The following is a 15,428-nucleotide window of genomic DNA, read 5'->3' as shown; positions in this document are numbered from 1 at the left end:
GGCAGCATCCATCGTTATTTTTCCAAAGACTAGAGTTAATTTTTAGAATACCTGAGCCTTTCTAAAAGATATTTAAAAAGCATATCCAGATCTTTCCACCATTCAGTCTCATACTCCAAAAGAAATCATTTTTGCTGTAGATTTCTGTTTTGTGGGTTTGCAGGTGTTTACAATTATAACTTTAAATAACATACTGTTATTGAGGTAGTAAACTTCCCTTAAGATTGTAGTTCTCAAATGGACTACACCTGAGCTGAGAAAGCAAACTGTACAAAAATGAACAATGATGTAAAATATATAGAGAGAAATAAATAGAAAAGCAAATTAAGAAATTTTTCAGTGGAAACACACGGTAATAAGAATAATTCTACTATTAAAACATTTAATTGATAAAACAGAAAATTACAAATCCAACTATCATTCTAAGTGCAACTCCTTATCCATGGTTATATAGTGTTTCTAAAATCTCTGGAAGACAAATTAAACAGATTTACTATGGAACATAAACTATCTGGTACTGTAATTACTATTAAGCTTTTCATTAGAATGGAGGATTCTGTGTTTTACATTATTACATAAAAATATGATAATGAAAACATAAAATCAAGTAGATTTATAACTTTTATAAGCAGAATTTTTTTTTTAAGATTTATTTATTTATACAAGCACTGGGTAGTCAGAAGCGCGGGAGGGTGAGAGAATTCACCAGAGCCAGAGCGGGGAGCAGAGCAGGCAGAAGGACCAAAGTACACTGCTGAGGGGAGCAGCGGGCGGCAGGAGAGGTCTGCGCGCTATGCAGGACCCTCCTCCGGTGGTCAGGGAGCAGCCAGGGATCGAACCGGCACTGCAGAGGCTGCGGGCAGCTTCGCAACCCAGCGCTCAACTGCTGCACCACCGGGGAGGCCCTATAAGCAGAATTTTTCTGAGAGTGATCACCCCAGCTAACAAATAACAATAAGAGTACAGTTTTTATCTTAATTATATGACTACTACATGTCTTTTCCAAGTGAATAAAACACTTAACAGAGTAGTCATACTGCAATTTATAAAAGTGCCATACCAAATGACAGATCACATGACAACCACATGGCTAAACATAATTTTTGTTCTATCAATATAAAATCCAAGCAACATTAAATCTAAAGATCACCACATTAGTATATATACACAATGGAATACTATTCAGCAATCCAAAAAGATAAACTCATGCCATTCACAGCAATGTGGATGGAGCAAGAAGGAATTATGCCCAGTGAAATAAGTCAGAAGGAAAAAGAAAAATATTGGATGGTTTCACTTATAGGAGGAATATAGGGGAGCCAATTAAGACATTAGGGAAAAAAATAATAGCAATACAAAACATTATCACATTCAGGTTCTTCTGATTCTGTAACCTATATATTTATTTCACATTTTCAGTCTAATCCATAAAAATTTAAATAACTGAACAAAAAGAACACTATTTAAAATCGAAACTGCTATTTATCCTGGAAAGAAAGAAGGAAGCACAGATTTAGAAATGGTTTATAGTAAACAAGGTAAAGAGGACTTTGACTGCCAAGTAGGTGGGCGTAGGAAATAAAACATATTAGTCTCCAACTAAAATGCTGTTATTAAGTATAATTGCATCAAATTGACCAAAATCCAGTATTTTATATTCATTGAAAAGAAACATTAAAATAACAGCAATTCCCTTTACAAATAAACACATTTAACAAAGAAAGCTTCTACCAAAAAAAATTTTAACTCTCAAGATTATAAAAGCAAGAACAAAATTATTTCAGTGTTTCTAATTTCAAATAATAACTCCTAAATATGCTAGAGCTATTAGAGTGGGAATAATCACTTTTAAAATCTAATGAAAATTAAAATAAAATTCTTTCAAACTGTTCTGCAAAAGTATATAAAAGAAAAATCTCTCATTGAATAGAATTTATTGCTATATATTGATTAACTGTAGAAAACACTAATGGCAATATTTGCATTTAGATGTTTATAATTATGATCTTGAAACAACTATGATAAATAGGAAACCACTCAGAAATAACTAAGTTTAGATGTGACAGTCTACTTTAGAATATAAGCATCTTGATTCATACAATATAGAAATTCAGCTTTTTATTCAACAATTTCAGTTCCTATTAAATTCTTAGCTTGTAAGTTACATCTGGACTGTAAACTACTGATAAATTAACCATAAATATCTACCCAGAAGTCATGTCTTCGAGTTACCCAGAATATGTGAATAGACACATCCCTTATGAATAAAATATGTGCAAGATAAGTATTTCAACTAAATGTTCTTAATAAGGTATTTATCCATCATTCTACTGTGCCCTAGCATACAAACCAACCCAGTGGTTGAGCGCTGGGTTGCGAAGCTGCCCGCGGCCTCTGCGGCGCCGGTTCGATCCCCAGCTGCTCCCCGGCCACCGGAGGAGGGTCCCACATGGCGCGCAGACCTCTCCTGCCGCCCGCTGCTCCCCTCAGCAGTGTGCTTCGGTCCTTCTGCCTGCTCTGCTCCCCCCTCTGACTCTGGTGAATTCTCTCACCCTCCCGTGCTTCTGACTGTACCCAGTGCATGTATAAACAAAAACAAACAAACAAATAAATAAATAAATAAAACATGCCTCTATTAAAAAAAAAAAAAAAAAAAAGCTAAAAAATAAATAAATAAATAAAGATATTGGCTCCTGAGGGGCAAGGAGACTATAAGCCAAGAGAGGCCTCATACCTACAACTATGAAACTGTCTTCTTATATCTCAGCTGTCACTTGGTGGGGCCAAAAAGAACAGTTCTTGGATGGATCTAAGTACTGCTGTGAGAATTACTCTCCCAGATGAGAAATACTTGATGTTGCCTTGTTGGCAAGGTATTTTCACTGTCCTAAATCCTTCCAAGTAAATCTGTTGCAAAATGTTGGTGAGTCTCAGGGTTTCATTCAACTAAAATAACCATCTGGTGGTAAAAATCAATCTCAAAATTTTAAATTTTTTTATATATAACTAAAATTTGTGTTAAGTATATAACTATTATTTGAGCATATTTTCTCATGAAACATGAGAAACTTCTTTTAAAAATATTAAATATTTCCAAAACAGTTTCCATTTTTCCAATATTTAGACCTTAGATTAACCATTAATACAAACATTAATGTCCTTTTCTGAGTATCAACAATAATATTACAATCTCAACCTCTCAGTTTGGGAGTATTAATAGTAGTGATGAAATACTATAAGTGTCATTTTACATATGGTTTTTAAATGTGCAATCAAGTGGTCTAAAAGAGCATAAGTGAATAGACCTGGGCATCTATAAAACTTTAAAGAAAGTTGTGTTTTTATACAGTTACTGAGATTTTCAATGACTAAATATAATCTGAGATGCAAAAGAGTTCACTAGGATCTTGCCCTTTATAATGATGATCTAGAAAATAACATAATTAAGAATTCTCATTCTCTTATTTTTATAATTTTTTTAATTTAAGATTTGGATTTTGTCTTTCATTTTAAATGCAAAGCAACCCTATTTAAAATCGAAACTGGGACCTCCCTGGTGGTGCAAGGGGTTAAGCACCACACTATGAAGCAATCCACAGCCTCTGCAGCACGAGTTCAATCCCTGGCTGGCCAGGGAGCAACCCACATGGCGAAGCAGACCTCTCCTGTCTCTCCCACTGCGCCCCTCAGCAGTGTGTTTCAGTCTGCCTGTTCTGCTCCCCTCTGTCTCTGGTGAATCCTCTCAACCCCCCCGCATCTCTGGCCTGTACCCCAGCTCTTGTATGCATAAATAAATAAATCTTTAAAAAAAATCAAAACTGTCTGAAACCTTAGTCATTAGCAATTCCACACTACAGGACAGAATAAGATCTGAAACAAGCTCTGAAGTGTACTATTAACACAGTCTATCAATAAATAATCTCTAAAGGGGATCATTATATGCTTGAGGAAATTCTTTTCTATTTTAAAGAAAATAACCTATCAGGTAAACCATTTTCTCAAAATTTTAAATTTCCAAAGATTTCTTAGAAAAGATACTAAATAAAAAAAATGATTAATAGTGTTAGTTAAATCTTTTTAATACCCTTTCCCAGTAAGTTTCATTTTAAATTATTTATATTTTTGACATTCATACTACGAGGCCACTTGTCACTTTTTAGTGAAATCACTTGCCATTTGTTTCATAAAACTTCTAGAGAATTCCTTGATTAAGATCCTCATTTAAAAAAACATTAAGTTAAATCACTTACTGCAAACAGCCCACTCGTACTACTACAGGAATGTGAGGAAGCTGAGTTGCCCACTTCAGTGTCACATCCTGATAAATATGCAGCATGCTATTATGGTTTCCAATCAGAGTATTAATTGTTCCTTCAGAAACTGCAGGTTGAAGATAGAAAAAGAGAATAATAAGAAAACAGTCATTTGCAAAATTATATCATGTCCCTTTTAAAAGATTAATGATACAGACTAATTCTAATATCTTGGTCTTAATGCATAAAGACTTTAACTAATAAAACATTTTTCAACTTCAAACTACCAATATCAAGAAGAAGAAAATGATTTTACATAGTTGGAAACTATAACTAGATAGTGGCCAACATGTTTGCATTTCATCTCAAAAATTTGAATCTTATTAATATTTTAATACATGTAAGCTAATGATTTACTGGGCATTCACTACAGATAAGTCATTCGATTAGACATCGCTATGCTTCATTATGATTACAAAAGGGTCTGATGTTCTCTTGGAAGCATCTTGAAGTCACATTTTGGAAAGCACTGATGTAAACTGGAAGCCAAGTCTAAAAGCCATGTCATACAGAGTAAAATGACTGACAAAACCAAATGTGTACTTTATATCAAATTTCTATTCAAACTGTGAAAGTTAAAATTTCATTACATATTCAGTATAAAATTATTTTCCTACAGGTTTAAAATATATGCATGCAAGTGTTGCTTTATCTCATATATATGACATGGAAAAATAAAGGAAAATCTTTCTACACACCTGAGCAATATGGGAGAAAACAACTTGGGCTACTATCAAGTTTCTTCATGAATCGAATTTGTCCATTATCCTTCAGACAAAAGAAGTTTCTCTCACCAAGAACAAAAACAGATGATGCTGACTGATTAAAAGAGACAATACATATGTCCAGGGCTTGCTCCCCAATATTGAGAGTCCAATCCACCTGCAAAGCAAAACCCAGGATAAATTTGGTTGCTAAAAACAAAATATGTTGGTCACTTTCATATCAATGCAATAAAGAAAATGCTTTACAACAAAAGCAGATTACTTAATCTTCATTCACTTCTTTTGTTTCTTTTGCTATGGCCTTATTTCTGTCATATTATAAATACAAAAAGATTTTTGCCCCATCTTTGACTAAAGGATATTAGCTTATCAGTGATTCAAAAACCCTCACATAAATTTAAACAAGAAAGTGAAAGACCTGCACATTGAAAAGGTACACATTGGTGAAAGGAATTGAAGACAAAAATAAATGTAAGTATATGCTCTGTTCATGGATTATTAGCATTAAAATGTCCATATTATAACATCCCCTACTCAAATCCCTATCACAATTCCAATGATATTTTTCACAGAAATAGAAACAAATAATCCTAAATTCATATGGAGCCACAAAAGACTCCAAATAGCCAAAGCAATCTTGAGCAAAACGAACAAACCTGGAAGCACCATATTACCTGATTTCAAAATATGCTAGAGTTATAGTAATCAAAACAATGTAATACTGGCATAAAACACAGATACATAGATGGAACAGAATAAAGAGCCCAGAAAGAAATCTATGCATTTAAAGTCAATTGATCTTTGACAAAGTCTTCAAGAATACATAATAGGGGAAAGATAGTCTTTTTTAACAAATGGAATTGGGAAAGGCTGCAAAGAGACCAACAAAAAGAAAAGAATTTTAAGAAATGAAGACAACGTAAGGGACTTATAGGACAGTATAAGGCAGAACTACATTTGCATCATATGGGTTCCATAAAGAAAAGAGACAAAGACAGACATCCTTTGAAGACATGTTTAAAGAAAAACTAGCCAGTAACATCCCAAACTGAGGAAGTAAACAGACTTCTAGAAACAATAAGTTCAAAGAGATCCAAACCATAAAAATCATACCGGTTCACACCAAGACATACTACAAATTAAAGTGGCAAAATTGAAGATAAAGAGAAAATCTTGAAAACAATCAGGAACATATAAGGGAAATCCCATAACACTATCACTCAATTTCTCGGACAAACCTACAAGCCAGAAGAGGACGGCATTATATAATCAAATTCCTGAAAGGAAAAGATCTTTAATCAAGAATTTGCTACCTAGTTAAGCTAAAACTCAAAACTAAAGGAGGGATAAAGAGCTTCACAGACAAAAAATAGTAGAAGGTATTCATGTCCTCTAAACTGGCCAAGTCAAAAATATTAAAGGTGCTTCATAAAATGAAAAGAAACCTCACTTAGAAATAGTGAGACTCCAAAAACAGAAAATACAGGGAGAGGAATCTGGGGACTGGCATAAGAAGCTAAAGAACAATACGTTTTTTGTTTACTGAATGAAGGTCATATATGACAAATCCACAACTAACATCATATTCAAAGATAAAAAAATGAAAACTTTTCCTGTAAGATCAGATACAAAACAAGCATACCCCCGCTATAAGCACTATTAGGCAACAAAGTAATTAGAAGTCCTAATTAGAGCAATTAGAAAATAAATAAATAAATGGAATCCGAGGAAAAAAAGAAATAAAACTCATTATTTGCATATGACATAATATATAAAGAAAATCCTAAAAATTCTACTAAAAACTTGTGGAAAGAATCAGCATAGTGGGCCTCCCCGGTGGCGCAGCGGTTGAGCGCTGGGTTGCGAAGCTACCCACAGCCTCTGCGGCGCCGGTTCGATCCCCGGCTGCTCCCCGGCCCCGGAGGAGGATCCCACATGGTGCGCAGACCTCTCCTGCCACCCACTGCTCCCCTCAGCAGCGTACTTCGGTCCTTCTGCCTGTTCTGCTCCCCGCTCTGGCTCTGGTGAATTCTCTCACCCTCCTGCGCTTCTGACTGTACCCAGTGCATGTATAAACAAAACAAACAAACAAATATAATAAATAAATAAATAAATAAACATGCCTCTATAAAAAAAAAAAAAAAAGAATCAGCATAGTAAAGCAGTGGGTTACAGAATCAATATACAATAAATACCATTTGCATTCTCATATACAAACAATGAAGTGGAAGCAAAAGAAATCAAGAAAAAAATTAATTTACAATCACTTCAAAGAGAATTAAACACCTAGAATTAACAAAGGAAGTGAAAGTCCTGTTCAAGGAAAACCACAGGACATTTTTTTAAAAAATGAGATCTCAGGAAACAGAAATATATTCCATGCTCAGTGATTGGAATAACTAACATTGATAAAATGACCATCTTATGCCAAAGCAATATACAGATTTAATGCAATCCCTAACAAAATCCCATTAGTTTCCTTCAAGGAAACAAAGCAAATATTTTAGATTTGTATAGACCCACAAAGACCCCAAATAACCAGAGAAATCCTGACAAAATAAAAGAAAGGATGTATTATGTGACCAGAATTCAAATTATACTATAAAGCAATAGTAATCAAAACAGTTAGATTTTTTTTAATAAAAATACACAGAACAATGGAATAGAATTGAGAGCTGAGAAAGAAATCCACACTAACAAGGACAGTTATTTTACAACATAAGAACCAAGAACAATAATGAAAAAAGTTTCCAGACCATGGTAAGGAAAGAGGTGACCAGACCAAGCATGGCAGATTCCCCTAGCTAAAGAAATGGAACATGAGAATTCAGAGAATCCAAGGCAGCTTATGGTTCAGAACACAGCAAGTATGCCAAAGTGGACTGAGCAGAACAGAGAACTCTAAGATCTGCAAAGAATCCTCCTGAATAGTCAGCTGAGTACTTATCAGTACATGCAAAGAAACTATACCAGGCCAGGGAAAGAACCACCCAAAAAGATTAGAGGTAGCAGTGCCCAGCACTCTACGAGGCCTGGAATACTGCCTGTTCCCAACCAGTCAGACTGAAACACCTTATAATTCAAAGGGAGTTAGCAGAGCTCTCTTGCCTCAAGAGTAGGCAGCAGTAGTCGCAAAATAAACATTGCTCTGGTCCCACAAAACAGAACTTTAATGCAGAAAAGACCTAAGAAGATCCAAACTTTTCCAAGTGACTTAACTGTGTCCAGATCAAAGAACAGTTAAAGGAATACAAAAATATCTAGCACCCAACCAGATAAAATTGACTATTTAGCATGTAATAAAAAACTAGCAAGCATGTTAAAAAAACAGGAGAAAAATGAAGCAACTAAAACTGACTCAAAAGTGACACAAATGTTAGAATTATAAAACAAGGACACTCAAGCAATTATAATAATTGCATTCTATATCGTCAAAAAGTTAGAGACATAAAAGATATTTAAAAAAAATAAATCACCCAAATTGAAGTTTTAGAGATGGAAACTGTACCAGGTGGGAATAAATAGTTTAGACATTGTAGAACAAAAATAGTCACTGCACAGAAATTACCCAAAATGAAATAGAAAAAAAGTCTTTTTTAAAATGGAAGAAAAATCTATGAGCTGAGTCAGCTTCAAATAGCCTAAATAGATGTGTCACTGGAGCTCCCAAGTCAGAAGAGAGATATGGAGGACAGAAAAAATATCTGAAGAATAAAAAGTCAAAAAATTTCTAAATTTCATGAAAACTACAAACTCAGATACAAGAAGCTCAACAAATCCTAAGCACAAAAGAAGAGAGAAAAAAGAACATTACAATCTAATTACTCAAAGCAAGTGATAGGAGAAAATCAGAAAAGCAGTCGGTGAAAAAAGACATTATACACAAAGGAACAAAGATAAGCAGGAATGCAACAAACACGGCGACAGAGGGACAGCCTCAGAGGGAAATCTGTCAAGCTAAAATTTTATGCCCAAAGAATATAACTTAAACATAAAGGCAAAATAACTTCATACGTAACAAACTAAAAGAATTGATCACAAAAGCACCCACACTGAATGAAATATGAAAGGAAGTCTGTTAGGAAGAAGGAAAACGACACCAGTTGGAAATACACAGCTACCCAAAATGATGAAAAGCACTAGAAATGGCAACTACATGGATAAATACATATTTTTCTTATAATTTAAATCTCACTGAATGATGTTGGCTATCTAAACAAAAATAATGACAATGTAACATGAGGTCTATAGTATGTGTATAATTTGAATATATAATAATAGCACAAACACTGGAAGATGAGAAACAGAAGTACACTGTGATAAGTTAAAGATATATGCTACAAAGGGTAAAGCAACCACTGAATAACAAAACAAAGAAGTATGGCTAGTAAGCCAATGAAGACAAAATAGAATCCTAAAAATTACTGAGTAACTCCAAAAGAAAGCAGAAAACTGGGAAAAAGGAAACAAAGAATGATGGTACAAACAGAAATCAAATAGCCAAATGACAGACTTAAACCTATCCTCATGAAAAATCACATAAAATGTAATTAGTCTTAAAAACCCAATTAAAAGGCAGGGCAAGATCTAACCATATGCTAGTTACAGAAATGTGGTTTAAATGTAAAGACACAGAATAACACTAATCAAAAGAAAACTGCGTGACTATGTTACTAACAGATTCAGTAGAATACTAACAGATTTAAAGAATACTACTAGAGAGAAAGAATAAGATGGTAAGTTCATCATGAGACATAACAACCTTAAATGTTTAAAAACCAAATAACAGAATTTCAAAATACACAAGGTAAAAAACTGATAAAATGAAGTTATGATGTTATGATAAAATTATTCTAGGCCATAAGACAAATCTCATAAATTTAAAAGAATCAAAGTCCCAAAATGTGTTTCTCTGACCACAACAGAATTAAATTAGGAATCAACAAATAGTTAAAAGATAGCTCTGAGTAAATGGCAACTATTAAGTACCTCCCCACTACTACTATATTAAAAGGGGTCTACCGGATAAATCCTGTTTCTCTGTAATATATTTGATAATGTTCCATGGAATCACAGTCCTGCCAAGTGACTGTGGTGTAATGAAAGGAAGTTTTACTGCTATTACTCACACTATTCATTAATTAATGAGAATGGGAAAAATCACTCAAGCATAATTGCATTCAGAATATATCCTCAGTGTAAGTCAGCACAGGTATTATTAACAACTATCCATGAATAAATGAGTGAAGGATATTTCAGACTGAAAGAAAACCAGTACAGAAGCCTAGAAACAAAGAGAGTCACAGAATATTTGGGCCCCGGAGAAGCCCATGTGGATGGAGTGCAGAATGTAAGGGAGAAATACAAGGACATTTTGATCCCATTATCATAGTCATCTTCATCACCCATTTTGCTAAATGCTCTAGATATCTCTATTTCTAATGGCAACAATATAAAGTAGGTATGATCAGCCTTTTGCAATAGTGCAAAGCTGCCAAACTGGCTCAACATGACCAAAATAAGTATTAAGTATATCTCACAAGCTCTGATCAAAGCTTATGCTTTAACTATTACTATTAACCACACCTTCACTGTGCAGAATTACATATTTGTATTTGTTATGTTCTCTCTTTCACCTTTTACTACCACTGAGAAAATACGTTTCCATCTCATTCTTGACTTTTTCCAAGTTAGTCTTCCTCCCTATCATCTCCTTAATTCTGTATTTTATTACAGAAAGTTAATCTTCTCTAATATTCTTATTTCCCTCAAACTCTAAATTCCACATTATGTATCAGTTCTTTCCATGTGTGTCCTCCTCAGGTTCACTTTACTATTATCATCATAATTTTCAGTTCCTTCTATTTTTTGCCTGCCTGTCTATGAAGGGTAAGAAGAGCTCATTTATTATCTAATTTCCATTAAACTGAGAACTTATGATTTATCTTTGTAGCTTGAATTTTTATCTTTTACTTATATATTTGGTCACATACCTACTAAAAGTAGCTTCTTGTTCATTAAAGTGTTTTTTTTTAATTTTTTAATTATAATCACTTCAGTTAAAACTGACCCCACTTGGATATCGAGAATTTTAGTGATTCAACTCTATGATCTAAAATATTAATAAGGGCCTCCCCGGTGGCGCAGCGGTTGAGCGCTGGGTTGCGAAGCTGCCTGCAGCCTCTGCAGCACCTGTTCGATCCCCGGCTGCTCCCCGGCCACCAGAGGAGGGTCCCACATAGCGCGCAGACCTCTCCTGCCACCCGCTGCTCCCCTCAGCAGTGTACTTCGGTCCTTCTGCCTGCTCTGCTCCCCGCTCTGGCTCTGGTGAATTCTCTCACCCTCCCGCGCTTCTGACTGTACCCAGTGCTTGTATAAATAAATAAATAAATCTTTTAAAAAAAAACTGCTAAAAAAAAAAATTAATAAGACTGTGACTTAGCATGTATCTCCATTACTCAGTAATAGTCAACTAAATTTTTTGATCATTGATACAGTCATAATAGAAATGAGAAATAACTGAAATACATCAATTTTTATACTTCCTTCTCAAGAACTATTATTCTTAACAAACATCTGAAATTTTTATTTATTAAAAAAAGGCCTTACAACTAGTCTCTTTCCAGAACCAAGTTTTTGCTGTTCAGTCTCCTGTCTTTTATCTGCATCCGTTGCAAAAGCAAGTACTTGGTACCTGTTTGAAAGATACGGAATAACTGTAAGAGACTTTATAGTTAAAAGTTGCAAATTATTTTAAACTTTAAAAACATATAATCTCAATAAATTGAAAAAACAAAAAATTAAAGCACATAATCTATAAACATTATAAATCACTTTTTTCTTGGTTTTAAAACTGTAACATTTAAGACTGAATTCTTATTGTATGGTACTGTGACATAAAACTATAAAAACTGTCATGATAAAGAAATTATAACCACATGTCCCAAAACGCAATATTGGAAAAACAGCTCTGCCAACTTCTATGAAAGCATTTCCATTAGAATTTTATGTGACAAATAATACTCCACACAGATCTAGTATCAAACTATCAAACAGAAAAATAACAACGCAGAACAGCCAGCGATAGCAGAAATTATTATTAGATAATTTATGGAACCCAGAAGACCTGAGCTTAGCCCTCAGCTAAATCACTTCTAATTGAGTGAATTTTAGCAAGATAATCACTGTCTTATCTTCACCATCTATAAATGGGCAATAATAACAAAATTAATGAATTTTAAATGGTAATAAAAATCTCTAACCCAAGCATTGTTAAAAATTTTAAAAATAATTTAGTGCTTCATACAGATATATATTAGGGACCCAATTACTGACTGATACTTTGACAGAGGGATATAAATATATATACACATCAATCACCTAGTAGCTTTTTTATCTGTTATAAGCTCTCAATAATGTACATGTGACTGCCTATATGCATTTTACAGATTTCATTTCAACACTTACATTTAGCTCAAATAATTCTTTAAAATAATTTATACATCTTCTTTAATCTACACATGATTAATCTTTGCCAACAGAGATTTAATTTCCTTATTTTCCATTAATTAATGGTATATTATTAGAGTAATAATCCTAGTCTAAATGAAGAAACTTCAGGCTCATAGAATTCATCCCCTTCTACTCAGTCAAAATTCCTTGCATTATTCTTCCATAGCTAAGGAAAAATTAGTAAATACAAATATACAGATATATTGTCTAAGAGAAAAATGTCAGATAGAGTAAATATCAAAAACCTGAATGAGTAACAGCATTATGGAATATCTTAAAAAAGCACTGAAATGTATACTGGCATTCAAATGTCAAATACTAACCCTTAAACCACCCTATCTTAATCAGAATATTTCATTTATAAAAAGCATCCAATTTTAGTTGGATATAGAAGATTATAAATTAAGGCAAGTCATTCACAGAAATAAGTCTTACAGTCCATGTGAAAGTTTAATGTAAATCAATTTTATTCATTCAAGCAACTTATAATAGGACTCTAAAACAAGCACTGACCTTGGAAAAAACTATAACATAGTCTTTATCCATCAGATGCTCCCAAAATACTTGTGGAGATTCATATACCAACAAATAAGTGTAAGTCAGAGTACCCAGAGCATTAATAGAAGGTATGTGCATAGTACCAGGGAAACATGGTTGTAGAAACAAGCAACTGGAATGGAGGAAATATATATGTTCTTGGTATAGGTTCAGGAGGAGAAAGCTAGGTTTTAAAAATTGAGAAAAACTCATCATGCTGGTAAAGAGGTAAAGGTACTATGGCGAAACAAACAATACATGCAAAGGCATGCAGCAGTAAAAGAGACATGAAAGGCAACGACAGGAGTTTAGGAGGGATACATGGTGGGGAGGAATGAGTCATGGGAAATGAGACCAAAAAAGGTGGGAGGGTCAAAATCTCAGCCTTGTAAAACCATGCTAAAAAAATTCCATAGGCAGCTGCAGCAAATGTCTTCATACCATCTGGACTGACCTTTAAAAATCCTAAGTATCCAAAAGTGCCAAGTAATTAGACCTCACATTCCAACCTCCAGGATTGGAATAGGATTGTTTTACTCCCCCAGTTCATTGTAACAGATATCATATGCACTAGTGACTAGAACATCAACCCAGAGCTGGTTCTGCTATGTATCTAACCTCAGGCAATTAATTACATAGGCATTTAATTTCCTGCAGATACCAACCTACCGGATGATATGGATATTAATGAGATTGTTGCAAAAATCCAAAGCTTTTGAGCTGTTTGAAGCTTCTTATATAACTACAGAGTTATTATTTCATCTGAGGAATAAGTGAGCCCCTAAAGTGAACCTCATTAACATCAAAACAACAGGCAGAGACACAGCCAAAATTGACTCCTGATTTCCAAATCCAGACCAGTTCTCTTCCTGGAAGATAACTCAGAAGAGTATTTTATTACTAAATGTAACTGACAGTAAATTTAGATGATGACAAACTTACAATAGCATCTATTTTATGGTCCTTCCTTAAATCCTCTTAACTTTGACCAATAATGTATATGGAAATCTACTTCCAAATCAAACGATTCCAAGTAGACTTGGAAACATTGGAGGTTTTTTTCTTACCATTCAAGTATTCAGTGATACACACTAAATAATAAAATTTCCTGTTGAGACTGCTGAAAGAATAATCAGACCCAATATAATAAGATTTCATGAAAAGAGTCATATATTTCTCAGAACAGAAAGGTGCTAATCACAAATACATCAAGTCCAGGAGAATGGTCGTTCTTTTTGACCTAATAGCCACAAAAGTTTAACAGGTCCTATGGAACACCAGTGACAAACTCAGCCATATAATTTAGTGCTCCTCCATATCACATCGTAAAAACAGCAGCAAGTAACTAAAATATGGCTTGAGGTGAGCACAAAAGTAAACCCTCTAAAATCATTTATTTTCAAATGAAATATAGTTGTTACCTAAAGGTTTACCAAGAGATTTTGGAACCTTGTTATTTAACCCAGAGACTGCAACCAGAAATGAAAGCCCAGGATACAGAGCATTACTGTGTTCATTTCAACTACAGGTAAAACATTTTCAATTATCATGGAGAATCGTTTTAATTGAAAGATGCAGTAACAAAATAGATGCTTTCCCTACAAACTTTTCACTCCTTCATCAAGTTCTTCCTAAACATCTACTTTTAGCTAAGTACCATGGTAGGCATTTCAGTAGATCAAAATTTTTGCCATCATGGAGCATTTAGCCTGGCCAAGGAGAAAAACTGGCAAATATTTAATATCAATGAAAGTGTGAATGGTACTTATGAAAAATAGCGCTAACCTACCCTGTGAATTGGAGGAGGAGATGATTCTAACAGTTAGGTCAAGGAAGAACTGAAAGGGAACAGGGAGGTTTCCAGACATAATTTTCATATACAGAGAAGAAAAGAAGAGCATTTCAGATATAAAATAGCATGAGTAAAAGAGGAGAGAAAAGCCCCAAACACATAAAAAATTTCAAAAATTTTAATTTGTCAAGAACTTAAGACTGGTGAAGACCACGGTCTTTTTAAAATATTTAAATATCATATATATTTGTTAAATTTTTTAAATTTAACAAATATATTTTAAAATACTTATTTTAAAGTCTATTATCTATGTAGCAAGATATTAGAAGCCACTGTAAGGGCTGGGGTGGGGGGGTTGTATTCTTATAGCAAAAAGAAAAGAGAAAATAAAACTCATGGCAGATATACTTTGCCAGGAAGCATCCCTACATTTGACTCTATTTAAAGGTCCTACCTCTAGGACTCCTCAGTATTCTATGCAAAGCTAGATACTGAGGTAAGAAAACCAGAAATCCGAATGATAAAAAAAAAAAAAAGCCTGCACCAGTG

The 15,428-nt window shown here is 34.0% G+C and overlaps 1 protein-coding gene across 4 annotated transcripts in view; it reads right to left on the bottom strand.

Moving 5' to 3' along the window:
- Positions 1 to 15,428, bottom strand: part of BBS9 (Bardet-Biedl syndrome 9) — a 345,679-nt gene that overhangs the window by 251,988 nt on the left and 78,263 nt on the right. For all 4 annotated transcript variants that reach the window (XM_054692462.1, XM_054692461.1, XM_054692463.1 and 1 more), the window contains exons 7-9: positions 11,648 to 11,732; positions 5,012 to 5,195; positions 4,251 to 4,380 (exon numbers count right to left, since the gene is read on the bottom strand). In XM_054692462.1, coding sequence (XP_054548437.1) covers positions 4,251 to 4,380; positions 5,012 to 5,195; positions 11,648 to 11,732 — 399 coding nt within the window. The remainder of the gene's footprint in view (positions 1 to 4,250; positions 4,381 to 5,011; positions 5,196 to 11,647; positions 11,733 to 15,428) is intronic.

Source organism: Talpa occidentalis, unplaced genomic scaffold (assembly GCF_014898055.3).
Source record: "Talpa occidentalis isolate TD23 unplaced genomic scaffold, MPIMG_talOcc4v2.1, whole genome shotgun sequence".
Classification (NCBI taxonomy): Eukaryota; Metazoa; Chordata; class Mammalia; order Eulipotyphla; family Talpidae; genus Talpa; species Talpa occidentalis.
The sequence above is the reverse complement of the archived record's forward strand: the minus strand, read 5'-3'. Positions and strand labels throughout refer to the sequence as shown.